General features: G+C 30.8%; 1 protein-coding gene across 1 annotated transcript; it reads left to right on the top strand.

The window, feature by feature from the left end:
• Positions 1-760: 760 nt before the first annotated feature.
• LOC18593330 (fatty acyl-CoA reductase 1-like) lies at positions 761-3,965 on the top strand. Its single transcript, XM_018124744.2, has 10 exons — positions 761-839; positions 949-1,052; positions 1,269-1,471; positions 1,588-1,688; positions 1,834-2,026; positions 2,146-2,307; positions 2,451-2,532; positions 2,633-2,902; positions 3,421-3,548; positions 3,663-3,965. Exons 1-10 carry the CDS (start codon positions 761-763, stop codon positions 3,817-3,819), a joined length of 1,479 nt encoding a protein of 492 aa, XP_017980233.2. The 3' UTR covers positions 3,820-3,965.
• The last annotated feature ends 12,850 nt before the right edge of the window (positions 3,966-16,815 follow it).

Genomic DNA, 16,815 nt, shown 5'->3' with positions numbered 1-16,815 from the left:
TAAACATGTTTCAAACATATGGATTGATTGTTGCCCTTTGAATTATTGTTACTCGCAAGATGTTGAGGAGCTTATGGGGTAAAAAATCTCTCGTTTATCTTCCTCATTTGAGGTAATTAACTTACTTTCAGCTTCTCGTCTCAATTGGTTATAGTTAGTGTGTATAAACCAAATCACATAGTGTAACGATCTTGATCTAAATATTATTGATTGAATAATTTCTCAAATCTAAATTATGTGATTTTTAAAAATTTAAACTCCATTAATAACTAATATTGATTAACTTAAATTTTCACGAAAGTGTTAATAATTGCATTCACATTCAAACATGGGATGTGATGTCACACTTGGAATAAAGACCAAGGTTGCCATAATTACTTCATTCATTGCTCAAAAGCAGTGCCCTAAGGGTTCCATAATTGGGGGGTTTTCCACTACCATACACAGCTTTTCTTATCCCTTATAAATACCTCTTAAAAGTCACATAGAGAAGATGAGAAAGAACAGCTAAAAGAACAAGGAAAAATCAGTGGGAAAAAGGGGAAAGAAATTCCAAAATCAAGGTAGGTAATGTCCACATGTTAGATAATTTTTCGACTTTAATAATTTTATTTTCAATATTTTCAAATTATCATTAAACATTGCTTTCTTATCTTTTCTCTATTAAATTATTGGATTTTACCCAATTTTATTCTCCAATATATACTATAGATAAATTATTTCTTTAATTTGATTTCTTTTTGGGTTCTCAGACATGAATATGGAGTTGGATAATGTTGTCAAGTTTCTTCAAGGCAAAACTATTTTAGTCACTGGTGCAACTGGATTTTTAGCAAAGGGTACTCTCTCTTTCTCTTACGAAGCCAAGGATGATGATTTAATTTAAAATAAAATATAATTAATCATATTAATTTTATTTAATGTTTTAATTCTCAACTCTGGTTTCAGTCTTTGTGGAGAAGATATTAAGGCTTCAACCGAATGTGAATAAGCTCTATCTTCTTCTTAGGGCTGCAGATACTAATTCTGCCACAAAACGGTTGAATGGTGAGGTATCTAATGAATTTTAAGTTAGGTACTTCATTAACAAATTCAGGCAATTGGACAATAATCATCAACGTTATGTTCGTAATTACTACCATTCTATCATATGATTTATACTAAATTTGAAATTAAAATTCTTCTTTCAAATCTAATTTATTACACTCTATATAAAATTCAATTTCAAATTCACAAAAAAAGTCTTACATGGATTAATTTTTATGTAGATCATAAGCACAGAATTATTTAGGATTCTTCGAGACCGTTGGGGATCAGAATTTGATCTCTTTTTATCAACTAAGGTGATAGCAGTGCCAGGTGATATCTCATCTGAAAGCTTGGGGCTAAATGAATCGAAATTAAGAGAACATATGTTGAGAGAAATAGAAATTGTAGTACATGTTGCAGCCACAACAGGATTCAATGAAAGGTAATTTAGAATCCTCATATTCGAATTATAGGAGTAGGCCATAAGAACATAATTTTGCCTATAATTTTATCAACTGCTGCCCCCTATGCTTTTCTTCTTTCCTCTTATTTTTCAAGCTATGATGTTGCATTGGCCATCAATACGTTTGGAGCTCTTAACGTTTTGAGCTTTGCGAAGAAATGTGATAAGATAAAGCTGTTTCTCCACACATCAACTGGTAAATATGAAATTAATTGATCGTTCTTGATTAATTAGTGGTTGATATTTGTTATATACATAGTTAAATTTTAGTGCATTCAGAACATATATCGGAGATAAATTAAGATTGACAATCATGCTTTTTTATTATAATTTTCTTTTAGCCTACGTGTGCGATGAACAAGCAGGAATTATATTAGAAAAACCATTCTCCGTGGATGATACATTGTTGAAAACATGTAAATTAGACATTATTGAAGAGAAGAGAATTGTAGAGGAAAAATTAGATGAATTGCGATTCCAACATGCCCCAAACGAAGTAATAAAATCAGAAATGAAGGAATTCGGCCTCAAAATGTTTCTCTCTCACCGTCATCATTTTCACTTCACCTTGAATTGTATGGACGATATCTTAAATTAAAAAAAAAAAAAAGTAAAAAGAAAACAGTGGTAAACCTTGTTTCTTATGAATACAGGGCAAAATTGTATGGGTGGCCTAACACATACGTGTTTACAAAGGCAATGGGAGAGATGCTTTTAGGGAACTTCAAAGGAGATTTGCCTCTTGTCATTATCCGCCCTACCATGATTGCAAGCACTTATAAAGAACCCTTCCCTGGCTGGATTGAAGGTGTGAGGTAATTATCATGACCAAATTGTAACTTCAAATTTTTATGGTATTTGATTTAGGATTATTATTATATTTCATTAATGCAATTTATTGCTTTCATTAACGCTGTATATTGGGAATAATGACTCATTAATGTTTGTGTTACTGCAGAACTATAGATAGCGTCATTGTGAGTTATGGCAAGGGGAAATTAACATGTTTTCCTGGCTATCCTAACTCTGCCCTCGATGTGGCGAGTATTTTTAGTCTCTAGATAACATAAACCCTTTTCTTCCTATGGCTGGGTATGATTGCAAGTGAAATTAAAAACGTGAATTTCAAAATTTATGCAGATACCGGCAGACATGGTGGTAAATGCAATGGTTGTGGCCATGGTTGTTCACACGAATGATCAATCTTGTCAGACCATTTACCATGTTAGCTCCTCTTTGCAAAATCCTTTAAAACTCAGGTATTTTTCCAAATTTATGCACCGTTATTTCACTGAAAACCCATGGTCTAATAGAAACGGACAACGAGTTAAAGTTCGCAAAGGAACAGTGTTGAGCACAATCAGTGGATATTTTCTCTACATGTGGACTAAATATGTGTTTCCATTGAAGGTTTGTTACAGTCTTAATTTTTATTTTGACATAATATCTAAAAGGACTCTGAACTATTTAGAAAAAATTAAATCAATTTTTATGTTTTTATTGCATTCATTCAAACTGTTATGCTTTTGTTTCGGATTAAATAAGTCCATAAAATTAATAATTAATTAATTGTCATTAGTTAAAACATTACATGTCATTTTATATCACGTAATGTTGATATAGAATGCTAACATGTCATAACAGATAATAACATGACATACTAATATGACATGATGGCATAGTCACGTGGTATTTTTCACTCTCCACCTCAATTAATCATTAGTTATAAAGATCTATTTGATTCAAAATAAAAGTATAGAGACTTAATTGTACGCAATAGAAAAATAAAAATTTATTTAAATTTTTTTCAATAGTTTAAGGGTTTCTTAAAACATTATGTCTTGTATTTTTTTATAAGTACTCCTCTTATTTAATTAATTCTCATTTCTTATTATAATATATATTTTTTATGTTTGTAATTTGTAAAGGTATTGCACTTGGTGAACATCCTTTGTTGCCAGGATTTCAGGCAAGTGTACATGGACCTTAATCGCAAAATCAAGTTTGCAATGCGGTTGGCAGAATTTTACAAACCTTATGCCTTCTTTAAGGGCATGTGAGTATGCATATGTGTTTATTATTTATTTCAAAATTTTTGCTTTTGGCTTAACAATTTAATATTTTTAATCACTAATTAAATTGTTTTAAATGCTCTTGTCTCCCTATACAGCTTTAGTGACAAAAATTTAGACAAGTTGCGAATGGTGGCTCAAGAGAGAGGCATTGATATGGGTGTATTTGACTTCGATTCCAAGAGTATTGATTGGGAGGATTACATGATCAACATTCACATTCCTGGCCTCTTAAGACATGCGGTTAAATCTTAATTATTGTCAAAAAAAAAAATTATCTATTACCCTTTGAATGAATTTGTATGCACGACCCTTTGAATAAGATTTAAGTAGAGGGTATCCAGCTTTGAACAGCTTAAAAGATGAGGGAAAGATGGAGAATACTTGCATTACTTTCAATATGTGACTATTTGTGTACTTGATAGCATCTGTGCTTTCAAATAAAATAAAGAATCATTCATTGTTAAACACCTTCGAGAAATTAATGGTTCATCAAAAAGGTGGAGGGGAATTTTTTACCTCCCGCTGAATGGTGAACCTTGTCTTTTTTGCTGGCTATCCGTTTGCACAGACTAGCAGTTGCTTCTGCCCCACGATCCGATTCTCTCCATCTTCTCTGACAGCAAATATTAAGAAAGCAATTGCCAGGATCGATTCATCTGATAGCATGAATGCCATTTTTCAACTGCTAACTCGTTACCATTAAAAGGAATGTAGAGATAGGGGATACCTTATTTTCCTAGGAAAGATGAGTTACTGTTTCAAACTATATGTATCACTCACCAGGATATATAAGATTCGCATTTGGTAAAATTAAAGTTCTATTTGATGAGTAGCATATATAAATGTTTTCACTCAAAAGCTTCAAGAAAAATTCCTGGAATACAAGGGAATTTGATTAGGTGAAAAGTCCGGAATGAAGAACAAAAAGAGTACCGAATGTGTCAAGATAGAGCAAGAGAACCAAGGAACTGGTGGAAGGACTTCTGATCAACTGCTATGACAGTACTTCCTTTAGGAAGCTTCTGAATGACATCAGCTGGCAGGTCATCATGTTGAGAAATGATTAGGATATTTTATTCAGGGATCCTTTAGTCTAATCACAGTCGTTGAGATTGTATCGGGAAGATTGTAAATGGGCTCCTCAAGCATCCTGAATGTTGCAAGTGCAGATGAGATATTACTTGATTGCAATGGGATTCCCATATAAGCATACACGCGCCTGGAAACAGAAACAAATTTGGGGGAACCAGAAGATAAAAGTGCTCATGGACATAGTGTAAACAAACATTTTTAACCAACTATTTTCTAGGTGAAAAGATACCTTTGAGTCCTACTAGTATAATGAAAAGACTCGAAGAATATCCTTAATAAAAGATTTCTACTTGTATTAAGATTTGCATTTATTAAAATATAGTTTTTACATACAAACGACTACTCTGATGATGAGATTTACTAATTAAACTTGCAAATGCGAGTTTTTCGTATATTTCTCTAAGTGAGAGAATACCTTTAGATCCAACTAGTGTGATGGGTGGATTCAAGAAGTACACTCAATTAATGGTTTTCGTTGACATTATCTAGATTTTATGCCATGCATTTTACAATTGCATCATATGCACGTCTCACCCTGTAAGGTTGAAAAAAAATGTTTTAATTTGTAAATAAAATAAATAAACAAGGATTAGGGAAATATAAAAATAAAAGTAAAAAGTTAAGGTTAATAGGATAATATATGATAAAGTGGTACTATTCGTAGAACGGGCATCACGAGATTGCTAATCTTTTCCCAAACATAACTGTACTTCCGAATCCAACTCTGAAATACATAGACTAAGTCTTGTTCTTTAAGCAATCCTAAAATTAATTTAGGACTTTATCAAGAAGAACAATTTTAATAGGTGACCAATCGTACCTAGATAAAAAAAAAAAAATTTCGCAGTAACTCTCTAAATTTTTCAGGCCAAGCGTCAAGTTCTCATTCCTGCACATTACGATGAAAGGTAAAATTATCCTAAAAATATTACCACGTGATCAAATATCGAAAACATTAACGATTAACTAATGATAGGACTTATGCGTCGAGCGCAAGATATTCTTTTAGAACGGACTATTCATTTCGAATATTAATAAACTTGCATGAAATTATGGCCAAAACTCAAAGCAATATGAATATTTTACCTTAAAACAAGTCCTCAAACTATAACGGTTGTGAATAAAATTCGAACTATGAAAAGATTCATTTTTGACATAATAATAAAATTACCTTATTTAGTTAACTTACGAAGAGAAAGGAAAAGAATTTAAGGAATTTTCACTTTTTTATCTGGTTAAAGGGTGGAAATCTCATACGCACCTTCTATGTTTTTTTTTACATAAAAAGAAAAGAAAAGAAAAGGTAGGTTTATGAGGGAAGGCATCCCTCTTATTAATCCATCCTTTACCTTTACATGCTTTTCAAACAATAAAAAAATCTCTTTTTTACCTTTGTCATTTGTGCTAATTAACCACTTTCGCGTCAATTGGCTATTATCAATGTGTATAAACCAAATCACATGGAGTAACGATCTTGATTTAAATATTATTGGTCGAACAATTTTTCAAATCTAATTCATGTAATTTTCAAAAGTTTAAACTCCATTAAGTAGTGATTAACTTAAATTTTTATTAAAGTGTTAATAATTATATTCACATTCAACATAAGATGTGATTTTCACACTTGAAATTAGGACCATGGTTGCCATAATTACTTCATTCATTGCTCAAAAGCAGTAGCTTAGGGGTACCAAAATTATGGGGTTTTCCACTACAACACACAGCTTTTCTTATCCCTATTTATACCTCTTAAAACTCACATAGAGAAGAGGAGAATGAACAGCTAAAGGAACACGGAAAAATCAATGGGAAAAAGGGAAAAGAAATTCCAAAATTAAGGTAAGTGATGACCACATGTTAGATTATTATTCAACTTTAATAATTTTATTTCAATATTCCAAATTATGATTAAACATTGCTTTCTTATCTTTCTCTATTAAATTGTTGGATTTTACCCAATTTTATTCCAATATATACTATAGATAAATTACTTCTACGTTGTAAAAACATCTAGACATTATGAAAAACACTAATCGTAGTGAGGTTGAAAACTTCATTAAGGTGAATCACCAATCTTGATAAAGTTGAAAACCTACTAAGGTGAAAAAAATAACCAAAATCTCACTTTAATTGGCTAAATTAAAAATACTAAAACTTTTTACTCTTTAAAAAGAACCCAAAAAAATAAACACTCATACTTCAAAAAATATTATTTATTAACTCTCAATTTGAATATCTCATAACTAAGCTTAAAAATGTTATTTATAATATTATAAACCCACATTTCAATAAAACTCTACTCTTAATTATCTAATATAATTAAAATAATTAACAAAAAATTTAAACAAAATAAATGTTCTATTCTTAAATAAAACATGATTGACTTAAAATCCTCATACAAGTAAAAAAAGAATTTTATTTTACCTATAATTTTTAAATAATAATAATTTAATAATATACTCTTAAATCAACTAAAATTAATAAAAATTAAATTAAATAAAATACAATATTAGACTCTCTTACATTAGATAATGTTGTCAAGTTTCTTCAAGATAAAAATATTTTTGTAGTGAGGTATCTAATATTTTAAGTTTCGTACTTCATTAATGTTGACTTTTGTTTCTCCCAAACAAAAAATAATAATAAATAATAAATAAAATAAAATAAATCATAATAAAAAAAAATGAAATGCATGACCTCCATAGTCAATATTTCAGAAAACAAACTTGCACAAAGCATTCAATGCCCATTGGGGAGTCAGATTTGGGTCACCTCCATAAGCCATTATCTGTGAAATCATGCTCACCTTTTAGAGGCCATCATCTTCAAAATTTTGGTTAAGGGAGGAAAGCCGGATTGAAAAAAAGCTAAAAAGGGGCAGATTTTATTGAGAGATTGAAAACCCTAAAATCAAAATAAAAAAATCCTAGGTTTCTACCAACAACCAACAGCCACAATCAAGAGATGCAAAAAAAAGAAAAATCCCTAGAATGAATGTTACCAACCAAAATACTTAGCCATATACACTACCACAAAAAGAAAGAAAAAATAAAAAACCACAACCAAGAAATCCAAAGAAAAAGCCTTAAAAAATTTCGAAACTAAGAGGGACTGGGAAATGGTTTGCTTTTCTTTCTTCTCTTTCGAGATAGTCACGGGGTTTGGGGCTTTCGATTGGTGGTTGTAAGGGAGAGAGAAGGAAGAGCAGCCGGCTAGGAAAGTGAAGAGAGAGGTAGGTTTGGATTTCGGATTTGAAAGAAAAGGGGAAGGGGTTTTGTTTTAGAGAGAAGGTAGAACGTGTCGATGACTAGAGAGAGAAAGTGAAAAGGGCAAATGAGAGAAAAGGGAGAAAAGAGGTTTTTTATAGTTAGGTTTGGTTATTATTAAACGGCGTTGTTTTGGGGAAGGGAAGGGAGAGTGAGTTTGAGCCTAAACGGCGTTGTTTGAAGGGGCCTTTAAAGCACCAAACGGTGCGTTTTGAAAGGGATATAGTTAGCTGGTGCAGCAGACTTGTTTTCTCCTTCGCCGACTATCTTGGGCCAATTCTAGCCCAAGAAAGGTATAACCTTTTCTTTGACCCATTTATAAATCTGCTTGGGTTAAGTTTGTTGGGCTGGCTTATTTTATTTAGCTTGAAATTTGTTGTTATAAACATGTGATTAATTTAAATAGGATGGAAAAATATTATTAAAAAATTATAAGAGGTTTTAGAGTAGAGAAATAGGGGTAAAATAATAATACATAGAAAGCTGTAAATAAAAAAATAGATAAATATCTAGTTGTAAGGAAAATTTATTTAGGTAGATGAAAAATAATTCATATAAAGTAAATAAATATTTAGTTATAAAATCATAACAATAATGAATTAAAATATAAAAGGTAAATATTTAATGACAAAAAAATAGGTATAGAAGAAAATAGAATAAAAAGGAAAATAATATTTAGGGCTAATAATTAAGAAAGTTGAATATATATATATATATATATATATATATATATATATATATATATATATAGATGTGTCAAAGCATTTCTTATTTAATTAATTCTCATTTCTTATCATAGTATATATTTTTTATGTTTCGAATTTGTAAAGGTATTGTATTTGGTGAACATCCTCAATTGTCAATATTTCAGGCAAGTTTACATGGACCTTAATCGCAAAATCAAATTGGTAATGCGGTTTGCTGAAGTTTACAAACCTTATGCCTTCTTTAAGGGCATGTGAGTATGCATATGTGTTTATTATTTATTTCAAAATTCTTGCATTTGGCATAACAATTTAATTTTTCTAATCACCAATTACGTTGCTTTAAATGTTCTTATCTACCTATGCAGCTTTAGTGACTCAAATTTAGACAAGTTGCAAATGGTGGCTCAAGGGAGAGGCGTTGATATGGGTGTATTTGACTTCGATTCTAAGAGTATTGATTGGGAGGATTACATGATGAACATTCACATTCCTGGCCTCTTAAGACATGCGATTAAGTCTAATTATTTTTAAAAAATAAAAGTAATTGAATAAAATTTAAGTAGATGACGCACACGAACATTTGATTTATTAATTGGTGTATGATCTCTCTACTTAAAGAGTAAAGTTCAAATCTCTTTCCCTAAATCTAAAAAAAAAAAAAATAGTGGGTATCAAGCTTTGAACAGCTTAACAGATGAGGAAAGATGGAGAATACTTACATTACTTTCATTGTGACCAATGACAGATGTTATTGCCTTGATAGTTCTTTATTTATTTGTGTACATGATGCTTCGTCATTTTATCTTTGCTTCAAAGTAAAATGAAGAATTCATAGTCTGAATTTTTGTTTGTTTTCTTATACCAATAATTAAAGACCAAATATTTTCTTGTGGGGTTCAGTCTATGACCGTGATAGGGATTGTTAGAGAGTAACCTTTTTTGACTCTGAGAGCCAAACTAGACAAACTGATAGCAATGTCGGCACTTGCTTAACAAACCCATTGGAATCCACCTCCACATTCTGTTGGCTGGGGCTTCCCTCTAGCGTGCCCCTAAATTTGGTAGAAATTAAACCTAACTTTATGTTCGGATTAAAATACCCAATTTCAGAAAGGAAAGGCCATTACATGAAATAGGACCATCGGTTGCCATAACTTCATTCATTGCTCAAAAGCAATGGCCTAAGGGCACCAAAATGGGGTGTTTTCTACTAGAGAAAATTCTGAGAAATAATCCTTTTCATAAATCCAATTTAAAAATATCTTTCATTATAATTTTAACTATTTTTAGTTAATTTTTGACATGACTTGATAATAATGCACTTTAAAAAATTTTAGACAAAATAAAATGGTTTCGATTTTCTCTATTCCACCATCCAGACAAAAATTTCAAAATCAAATCTCGATTTCTCTCTCTTGGCAAATACTATCTATCTTGTCGTCCAGCTCTTTCTTGCCACCCCAAAGTGCAAAGATGACATCAAGGTATGTGTTTTAGGTTCTTGGGTTTATTGATTTATTCATCGAACCCCATAGTTGAGGGGGTTGGAATTAATTAGATATATCTGTAAATTAGAACGCTGTATAACTTTGGCAACTTAAACCTGACTACGAGCAGGTAAATCGATTACTTATTAGGTATTGCTTTATTAGTTTTTAGGTATTGTGTCATTGGATTTTAGGTATTGCGAGATTGATTTTTAGGCATTACGTGCCTTAATCATTACGTCTCTGGTTTTTTGGCGTTACGTTATTGGTTTTTGATATTGTATGATTAGTTTTTAGGCATTATGTGACTGATTTTTAGGCGATGCCTAAGTCACACAATACCTTCCTAACTAGTCATGCAATGTCTTATTAACCGGTCACGCAATACCTATCAACCTGTCACGTAATGTCATATCAACTAGTCACATAATACTTAAAAATCAATCACGTAATGTCTAAAAATTAGTAATGCAATACCTAAAAACTAGTCACACAATGCGCAAAAATCGGTTACCCAAGGCTTAAAAACCACCAAAATTACTAAATTTCATTTAACAAAATTAACAACTTCAAATAATATATCATATTCTATTTATCAATATGATCAACGAATATGCCTACTCGTCGAAGAATGCTCAAATTACTCAAAGGTTTTTTTTTTATGTATCAAAAATGACTCTAAATGTTTAAAAATACTCAAAACGCTCAAAAGTTTTCTACGAGCATAAAAAATCACTCTAAAATGCCTAAAAGATTTTCTTTCTAGAAAGAAATACTCCAAAGATAAATGGTTTGGTGAGGAAAGCTCAAAGGATATGAACAGTTTGAGATGTGGATCTAAACATCTGAGTTTGTTTTATTAAAGGTAATTTAATCCCAAAGTAATTTCTTTTGACTAAAAATAATTAAAATTATAAAGAGGGTTATTTTCAAAAACACATTATGTATGAGGGGTATTTTTGAAAAGAACCATCAACAGCTTAGGTTCTCTCCTATATATACCTCTTAAACTCAGATTCACAAGATGAAGAAATACAGTTGAAAGAACAACAAAATAAAAACAAGGGAAAAGAAATTCCAAAATCAAGTTGGTGTCCACATGTTATATTACTTTTCAAGTCTTTTAAAACTCATATTCACAAGATGAGGAAAAATAGGTAAAAGAACAAGAAAATAAAAAACCAGGGAAAAGAAATTCCAAAATCAAGTTGGTGTCCACATGTGTTATATTATTTTTAAAGTCATTAATTAATATTATTTTCAATACTTCCAAATTATCATTAAACATTGCAATTTCTTGGTGTAATGTTGGGAAGGATATATATCTTATCTTTTCTATATTAAATTATTCAATTTTACCCAAATTTAGTCCAATATATACAATGGGTATATTACTTTTTTTAATTTGATTTCTTTCTAGATTCTCATACATGAATATAGAGTTGGATAACATTGTCAAGTTTCTTTCAGGTAAGAGCATCGGAGCTCTTGGCTCATTGGTTGGTGTATAATTCTCTTGACTAAAGCGCAGGGTTCGAATTCCCTCTACCTCAATTATAAAAAAAAAAAAGGGTTTCTTCTAGGCTAGACTATGTTAGTCACTGGTGCAACTGGATTTTCGGCAAAGAGTAATATTAAGCATTCAACCAAATGGTGGATAAGCTCTGTCTTCTGTTGGGGCTGCAGATATTAAATCTGTCACAAAATGCTTGCATACTGAGATATAAAATGAATTTTAAGTTCCATTTTTTGTTAACATGATTGAGACAATTTGATGAGAATCATGAAAATCATGTTAATTTGTAACATGAAATTAAAATTCTTCTTTCGAATTCAAATTGAGCATCATTTCCCACCCCTGAAGCTTCAGAATTCTCATATTCTTTAAAATCATAGATGTTGCCTTCATTCTTTTTATCTTTTGAATCCATCAATTTGTCCTGAAACTTCCATTGCAATTTGCCTAATGGAAGCTTTGCAAGCATTAATTAGCAAGACTGTTGCAACAAAAGCCACAAGTTAGGAAAAACCAAGATTTCCGTACAACTTGCAAAAGGGCCATCCATAGACCATGTAAATATCAGTTAAACTCTCCAACCCTCCCAACATCAACGGCAATCAAACTGATAATTTCTCCATCAGCATATAAATTTCTCCTCACTATGTGTGAAATTATCAGTCCCTTATTGTAGATCATTGCAGCAATGCCACACCAAATCACTTAATTGTCATTAAGTGAAATCTCAAACATACCTTCTATTATTTTTTTGTACAAAAAAATAATATTTATTTGTCCTCATTCCATATCATTTTAAAGCAAATATAGGTGTTTGAGGAGAGCAGAGAGGGAAGGTATCCCTCCTACTAATCCATCCTTTACCTTGACATGTCTCTCCTTTGCCTTCCTCATTTGCGGTAGTTAATCCTGCTTCCAGCTTCTGCCCTCAGTTAGCTGTAATCCAACATGCATACACCGAACCACATAGTGTAATGATCCTGATTTAAACATCACTAGTCTAGTAATTTTTCAAATCTAATTTACATAATTTTTAAAAGTTTAAACGCAATTTACTAATAGTGATTAACGTAAACTCTTATAAAGGTGTTAACAATCATATTCACATTGAATTAAGATGGGATATCACACATAAAATAGGACCATCGGTAGCTATGGCCTAAGGGCACCAAAATGGGGGTTTTCCACTACCATCAACAGCTCTGGTTCTCCCCTATCAATGCCATAACTCATTCATTGCACAAAAGCTGTGGCCTAAGGGCACCAAAATGGGGGTTTTCCACTTCCATCGACAGCTCTGGTTCTCCCCTATAAATGCCTCTTAGAACTCACATAAAGACGAAAAGGAAGAACAGGCAAAAGAACAAGAAAAAAAAAAACAGGGGAAAAGAAATTCCAAAATCAAGGTGATGTCGCATGTTATATTATTTTTCGACTTTAATTAATATTATTTTCAATACTTCCAAATTATCATTAAACATTGCAATTTACATGTTGGGAAGGATATATTTATCTTATCTTTTCTCTATCAAATATTGAATTTTAGCCAATTTTATTCTAATAAATATTATAAATAAATTACTTCTTTAATTTGATATCTTTTTGGGTTCTCAGACATGAATATGGAGTTGGATCATGTTGTCAAGTTTCTTCAAGGCAAAACTATTTTAGTCACTGGTGCAACTGGATTTTTGGCAAAGAGTACTCTCTCTCTTACAAAGCCAAGGATGATGATTTCATTTAAGACACAATATAATTAATCATTTTAGTTTTACTTAATGATTTAATTCTCAACTCAGGTTTCAGTCTTTGTCGAGAAGATATTAAAGATTCAACCAAATGTCGAGAAGATATTAGGTATTATTTTACTGGTTTTTAGGTATTGTGTCATTGGATTTTAGGTATTACGGGAGTGGTTTTTAGGCATTGCGTCCCTTAATCATTACGTCTCTGATTTTTAGGCATTACGTGATTGGTTTTTGGAATTATGTGATTGGTTTTTAGGTATTGCGTAACTGATTTTTAGGCAATACCTAAGTCACACAATGCCTTCCTAACTAGTCATACAATACCTTACTAACCAGTCACGTAATGCTTATCAACCTGTCACGTAATGTCATATCAACTAGTCACATAATACTTAAAAATCAATCACGCAATGCTTAAAAATTAGTAATGCAATGCCTAAAAACTAGTCACACAATGCGCAAAAATCAGTTACCCAAGGCCTAAAAACTACCAAAATTACTGAATTTCATTTAACAAAATCAACAACATCAAATAATACACTATATTCTATTTAACAATATAATCAACGAATATGCCTACTTATCGAAGAATGCTCAAAATACTTAAAGGTTTTTCTTTATGTATAAAAAATGACTCCAAATGCTTAAAAACGCTCAAAACGCTCAAAGGTTTTCTATGTATATCAAAAATCACTTTAAAATGCTTAAAATGCTTAAAAGTTTTTCTTTCTGGTAAAATATACTCCAAAAATAAATGGTCTGACGAGAAAAGCTCAAAAGATATGAGTCAGTTTGAACTGCAGACTAAATATATGAGTTTGTTTCATTAAAGGTAATTTAATCCAAAAGTAATTTCTTTTGACTAGAAATAGTTAAAATTATAGATAAGGTTATTTTCAAAAACACATTATGTATGAGGGGTATTTTTGAAAATAACCATCAACAACTCAGGTTCTCCCCTATAAATACCTCTTAAACTCAAATTCACAAGATGAGGAAATACAGGTAAAAGAACAGGAGAATAAAAACAAGGGAAAAGTAATTCCAAAATCAAGTTGGTGTCCACATGTTATATTACTTTTCAAGTCTTTTAAAGCTCACATTCACAAGATGAGGAAAAACACGTAAAAGAACAAGAAAATAAAAAACCATGGGAAAAGAAATTCCAAAATCAACTTGGTGTCCACATGTTATATTATTTTTCAAGTCATTAATTAATATTATTTTCAATACTTCCAAAATCATTAAACACTGCAATTTCTTGGTGAAGTGTTGGGAAGGATATATATCTGATCTTTTCTCTATTAAATTATTCAAATTAACCCAATTTTATTCCAATATATACAATAAATAAATTACTTTTTTTAATTTGATTTCTTTTTGGATTCTCACACATGAATATAGAGTTGGATAACGTTGTCAAGTTTCTTCCAGGCAAGACTATGTTAGTCACTGGTGCAACTGGATTTTTGGCAAAGATTAATATTAAGGATTCAACCAAATGGTGAATAAGCTCTGTCTGCTGTTGGGGCTGCAGATATGAAATCTGTCACAATTTAAATGCTTGCACACTGAAATATATAATGAATTTTAAGTTCCATTTTTCGTTAACATGATTCAGACAATTTGATGATAATCATGAAAATCATGTTAATTTGTAATATGAAATTAAAATTCTTCTTTCGATTTCAAATTGAACATCATTTCCCATCCCTGAAGCTTCGGAATTCTCATATTCTTTAAAACCTTAGATGTTGCCTTCATTCTTTTGATCTTTTGAATCCATCAATTTGTCCTGAAGCTTCCATTGCAATTTGCCTAATGGAAGCTTTGCAAGCATTAATTAGCAAGACTGTTGCAACAAAAGGCACAAGTTAGGAAAAACCAAGATTTCCGTACAACTTGCAAAAGGGCCATCCATAGACCATGTAAATACCAGTTAAACTCTCCAACCCTACCAACATGAACAGCAATCAAACTGATAATTTGTCCATCAGCATATAAATTTCTCCTCAATATGTGTGAAATTATCAATCCTTTATTGTAGATCATAGCAGCATTGCTACACCAAATCACTTATTTGTCATTAAGCGAAATCTCAAACATACCTTCTATTATTTTTTTGTATAAAAAAAATATTTATTTGTCCTCATTCCATATCATTTTAAAGCAAATATAGGTGTTTGAGGAGAGCAGAGAGGGAAGGTATCCCCCCTACTAATCCATCTTTTACCTTGACATGTCTCTCCTTTGCCTTCCTCATTTGCGGTAGTTAATCCTGCTTCCAGCTTCTGCCCTCAGTTAGCTGTAATCTAACAAGCATACACCGAACCAACGATCCTGATTTAAACATCACTAGTCTAGTAATTTTTCGAATCTAAATTACATAATTTTTAAAAGTTTAAACGTAATTTGCTAATAGTGATAAACATCATATATGTAAGTTTGAATTAAAAGTAGAATTACTAAAATATTTTTTCTTAACCCTAAAGAAATGCTATGCATAGTTATATATGTAAACATCATAGTTCACAAAATATCATTTGTTGTTAATCGGTGTGTTCAGGGGCAGAGAGTGATATTGTTATAAGAAAATTTTTGAAAATTTGTAATGATTATATATTTTTTTAATAATCTTAGAGAGTAGTATATTTAAGGAAGTTGTGACCCCTTCAAAAATTTTGAAATATTTTTTTATTATATATTTTTAATATTCCTCAAAATAATTTTTTATTTAATAATTAATATAAATAATAAATAATAAAATAACTCTACAAATCCTAGCACCTGGCTCATTGATTGGTGCATAATCCCCCTGCCTAAAGAGCAGGGTTCTAATCCCCCTCTCCCAATTAAAAAAAAAATGACTCTACAAATCCTAATTAACGTTACCCTAATTTAAGTTTATTCACACCTCTTTTTCCCTCTCTTTCTCTTCTCTTTTTGTTCTTTTATTTTACTTTACTCTCTCTTATGTAATTAACTACTGAAACACATTTCATTATTTAAAAGAGAGATTTATGATCTTGTGAACTTGGATACAGTAAAGTTTTCTTTACTGTGTATATCGTAGTTATGATCTTGTGAACTTGAATACTGTAAACTAACACATTTCTTTCTATTTATATTATTTAATTATTGTGTGAAATTTTATATATCATAGTTAACTATATATATTTTATGCATTATATTTTATGAATCTAGAAAGTATCATCGAGCACAACTTTTTTGTTAGTTTTTCTTTCTTATCTTTTTCAATTTATGTCATATAAAATTATTTTCTATGATGAAACTTTTGATTGTTGTTTAAATGCAATGTATTAATTTAAAAAATTTTAAACTTTTATTTCACTTTGTTTTTGATTTATCTAACAAAAATTGATTAACTCTGCCCGGGTACGTCTAGTAGCTGGTGATTTTACTTGATGGAAC

Source organism: Theobroma cacao, chromosome 7 (genome assembly GCF_053813885.1).
Source record: "Theobroma cacao isolate CCN51 chromosome 7, ASM5381388v1, whole genome shotgun sequence".
Lineage (NCBI taxonomy): Eukaryota > Viridiplantae > Streptophyta > Magnoliopsida > Malvales > Malvaceae > Theobroma > Theobroma cacao.
The sequence above is the reverse complement of the archived record's forward strand: the minus strand, read 5'-3'. Positions and strand labels throughout refer to the sequence as shown.

What these genes read in the sequence shown, in the direction of transcription:
- LOC18593330 (XM_018124744.2), top strand. Translation starts at nt 761, where the DNA reads ATGGAGTTGGATAATGTTGTCAAGTTTCTTCAAGGCAAAACTATTTTA. An exon ending in AACTGGATTTTTAGCAAAGG is followed by an intron (nt 840 to 948) that starts GTACTCTCTCTT and finishes CTCTGGTTTCAG; the next exon opens with TCTTTGTGGAGAAGATATTA. An exon ending in TATGCCTTCTTTAAGGGCAT is followed by an intron (nt 3,549 to 3,662) that starts GTGAGTATGCAT and finishes CTCCCTATACAG; the next exon opens with CTTTAGTGACAAAAATTTAG.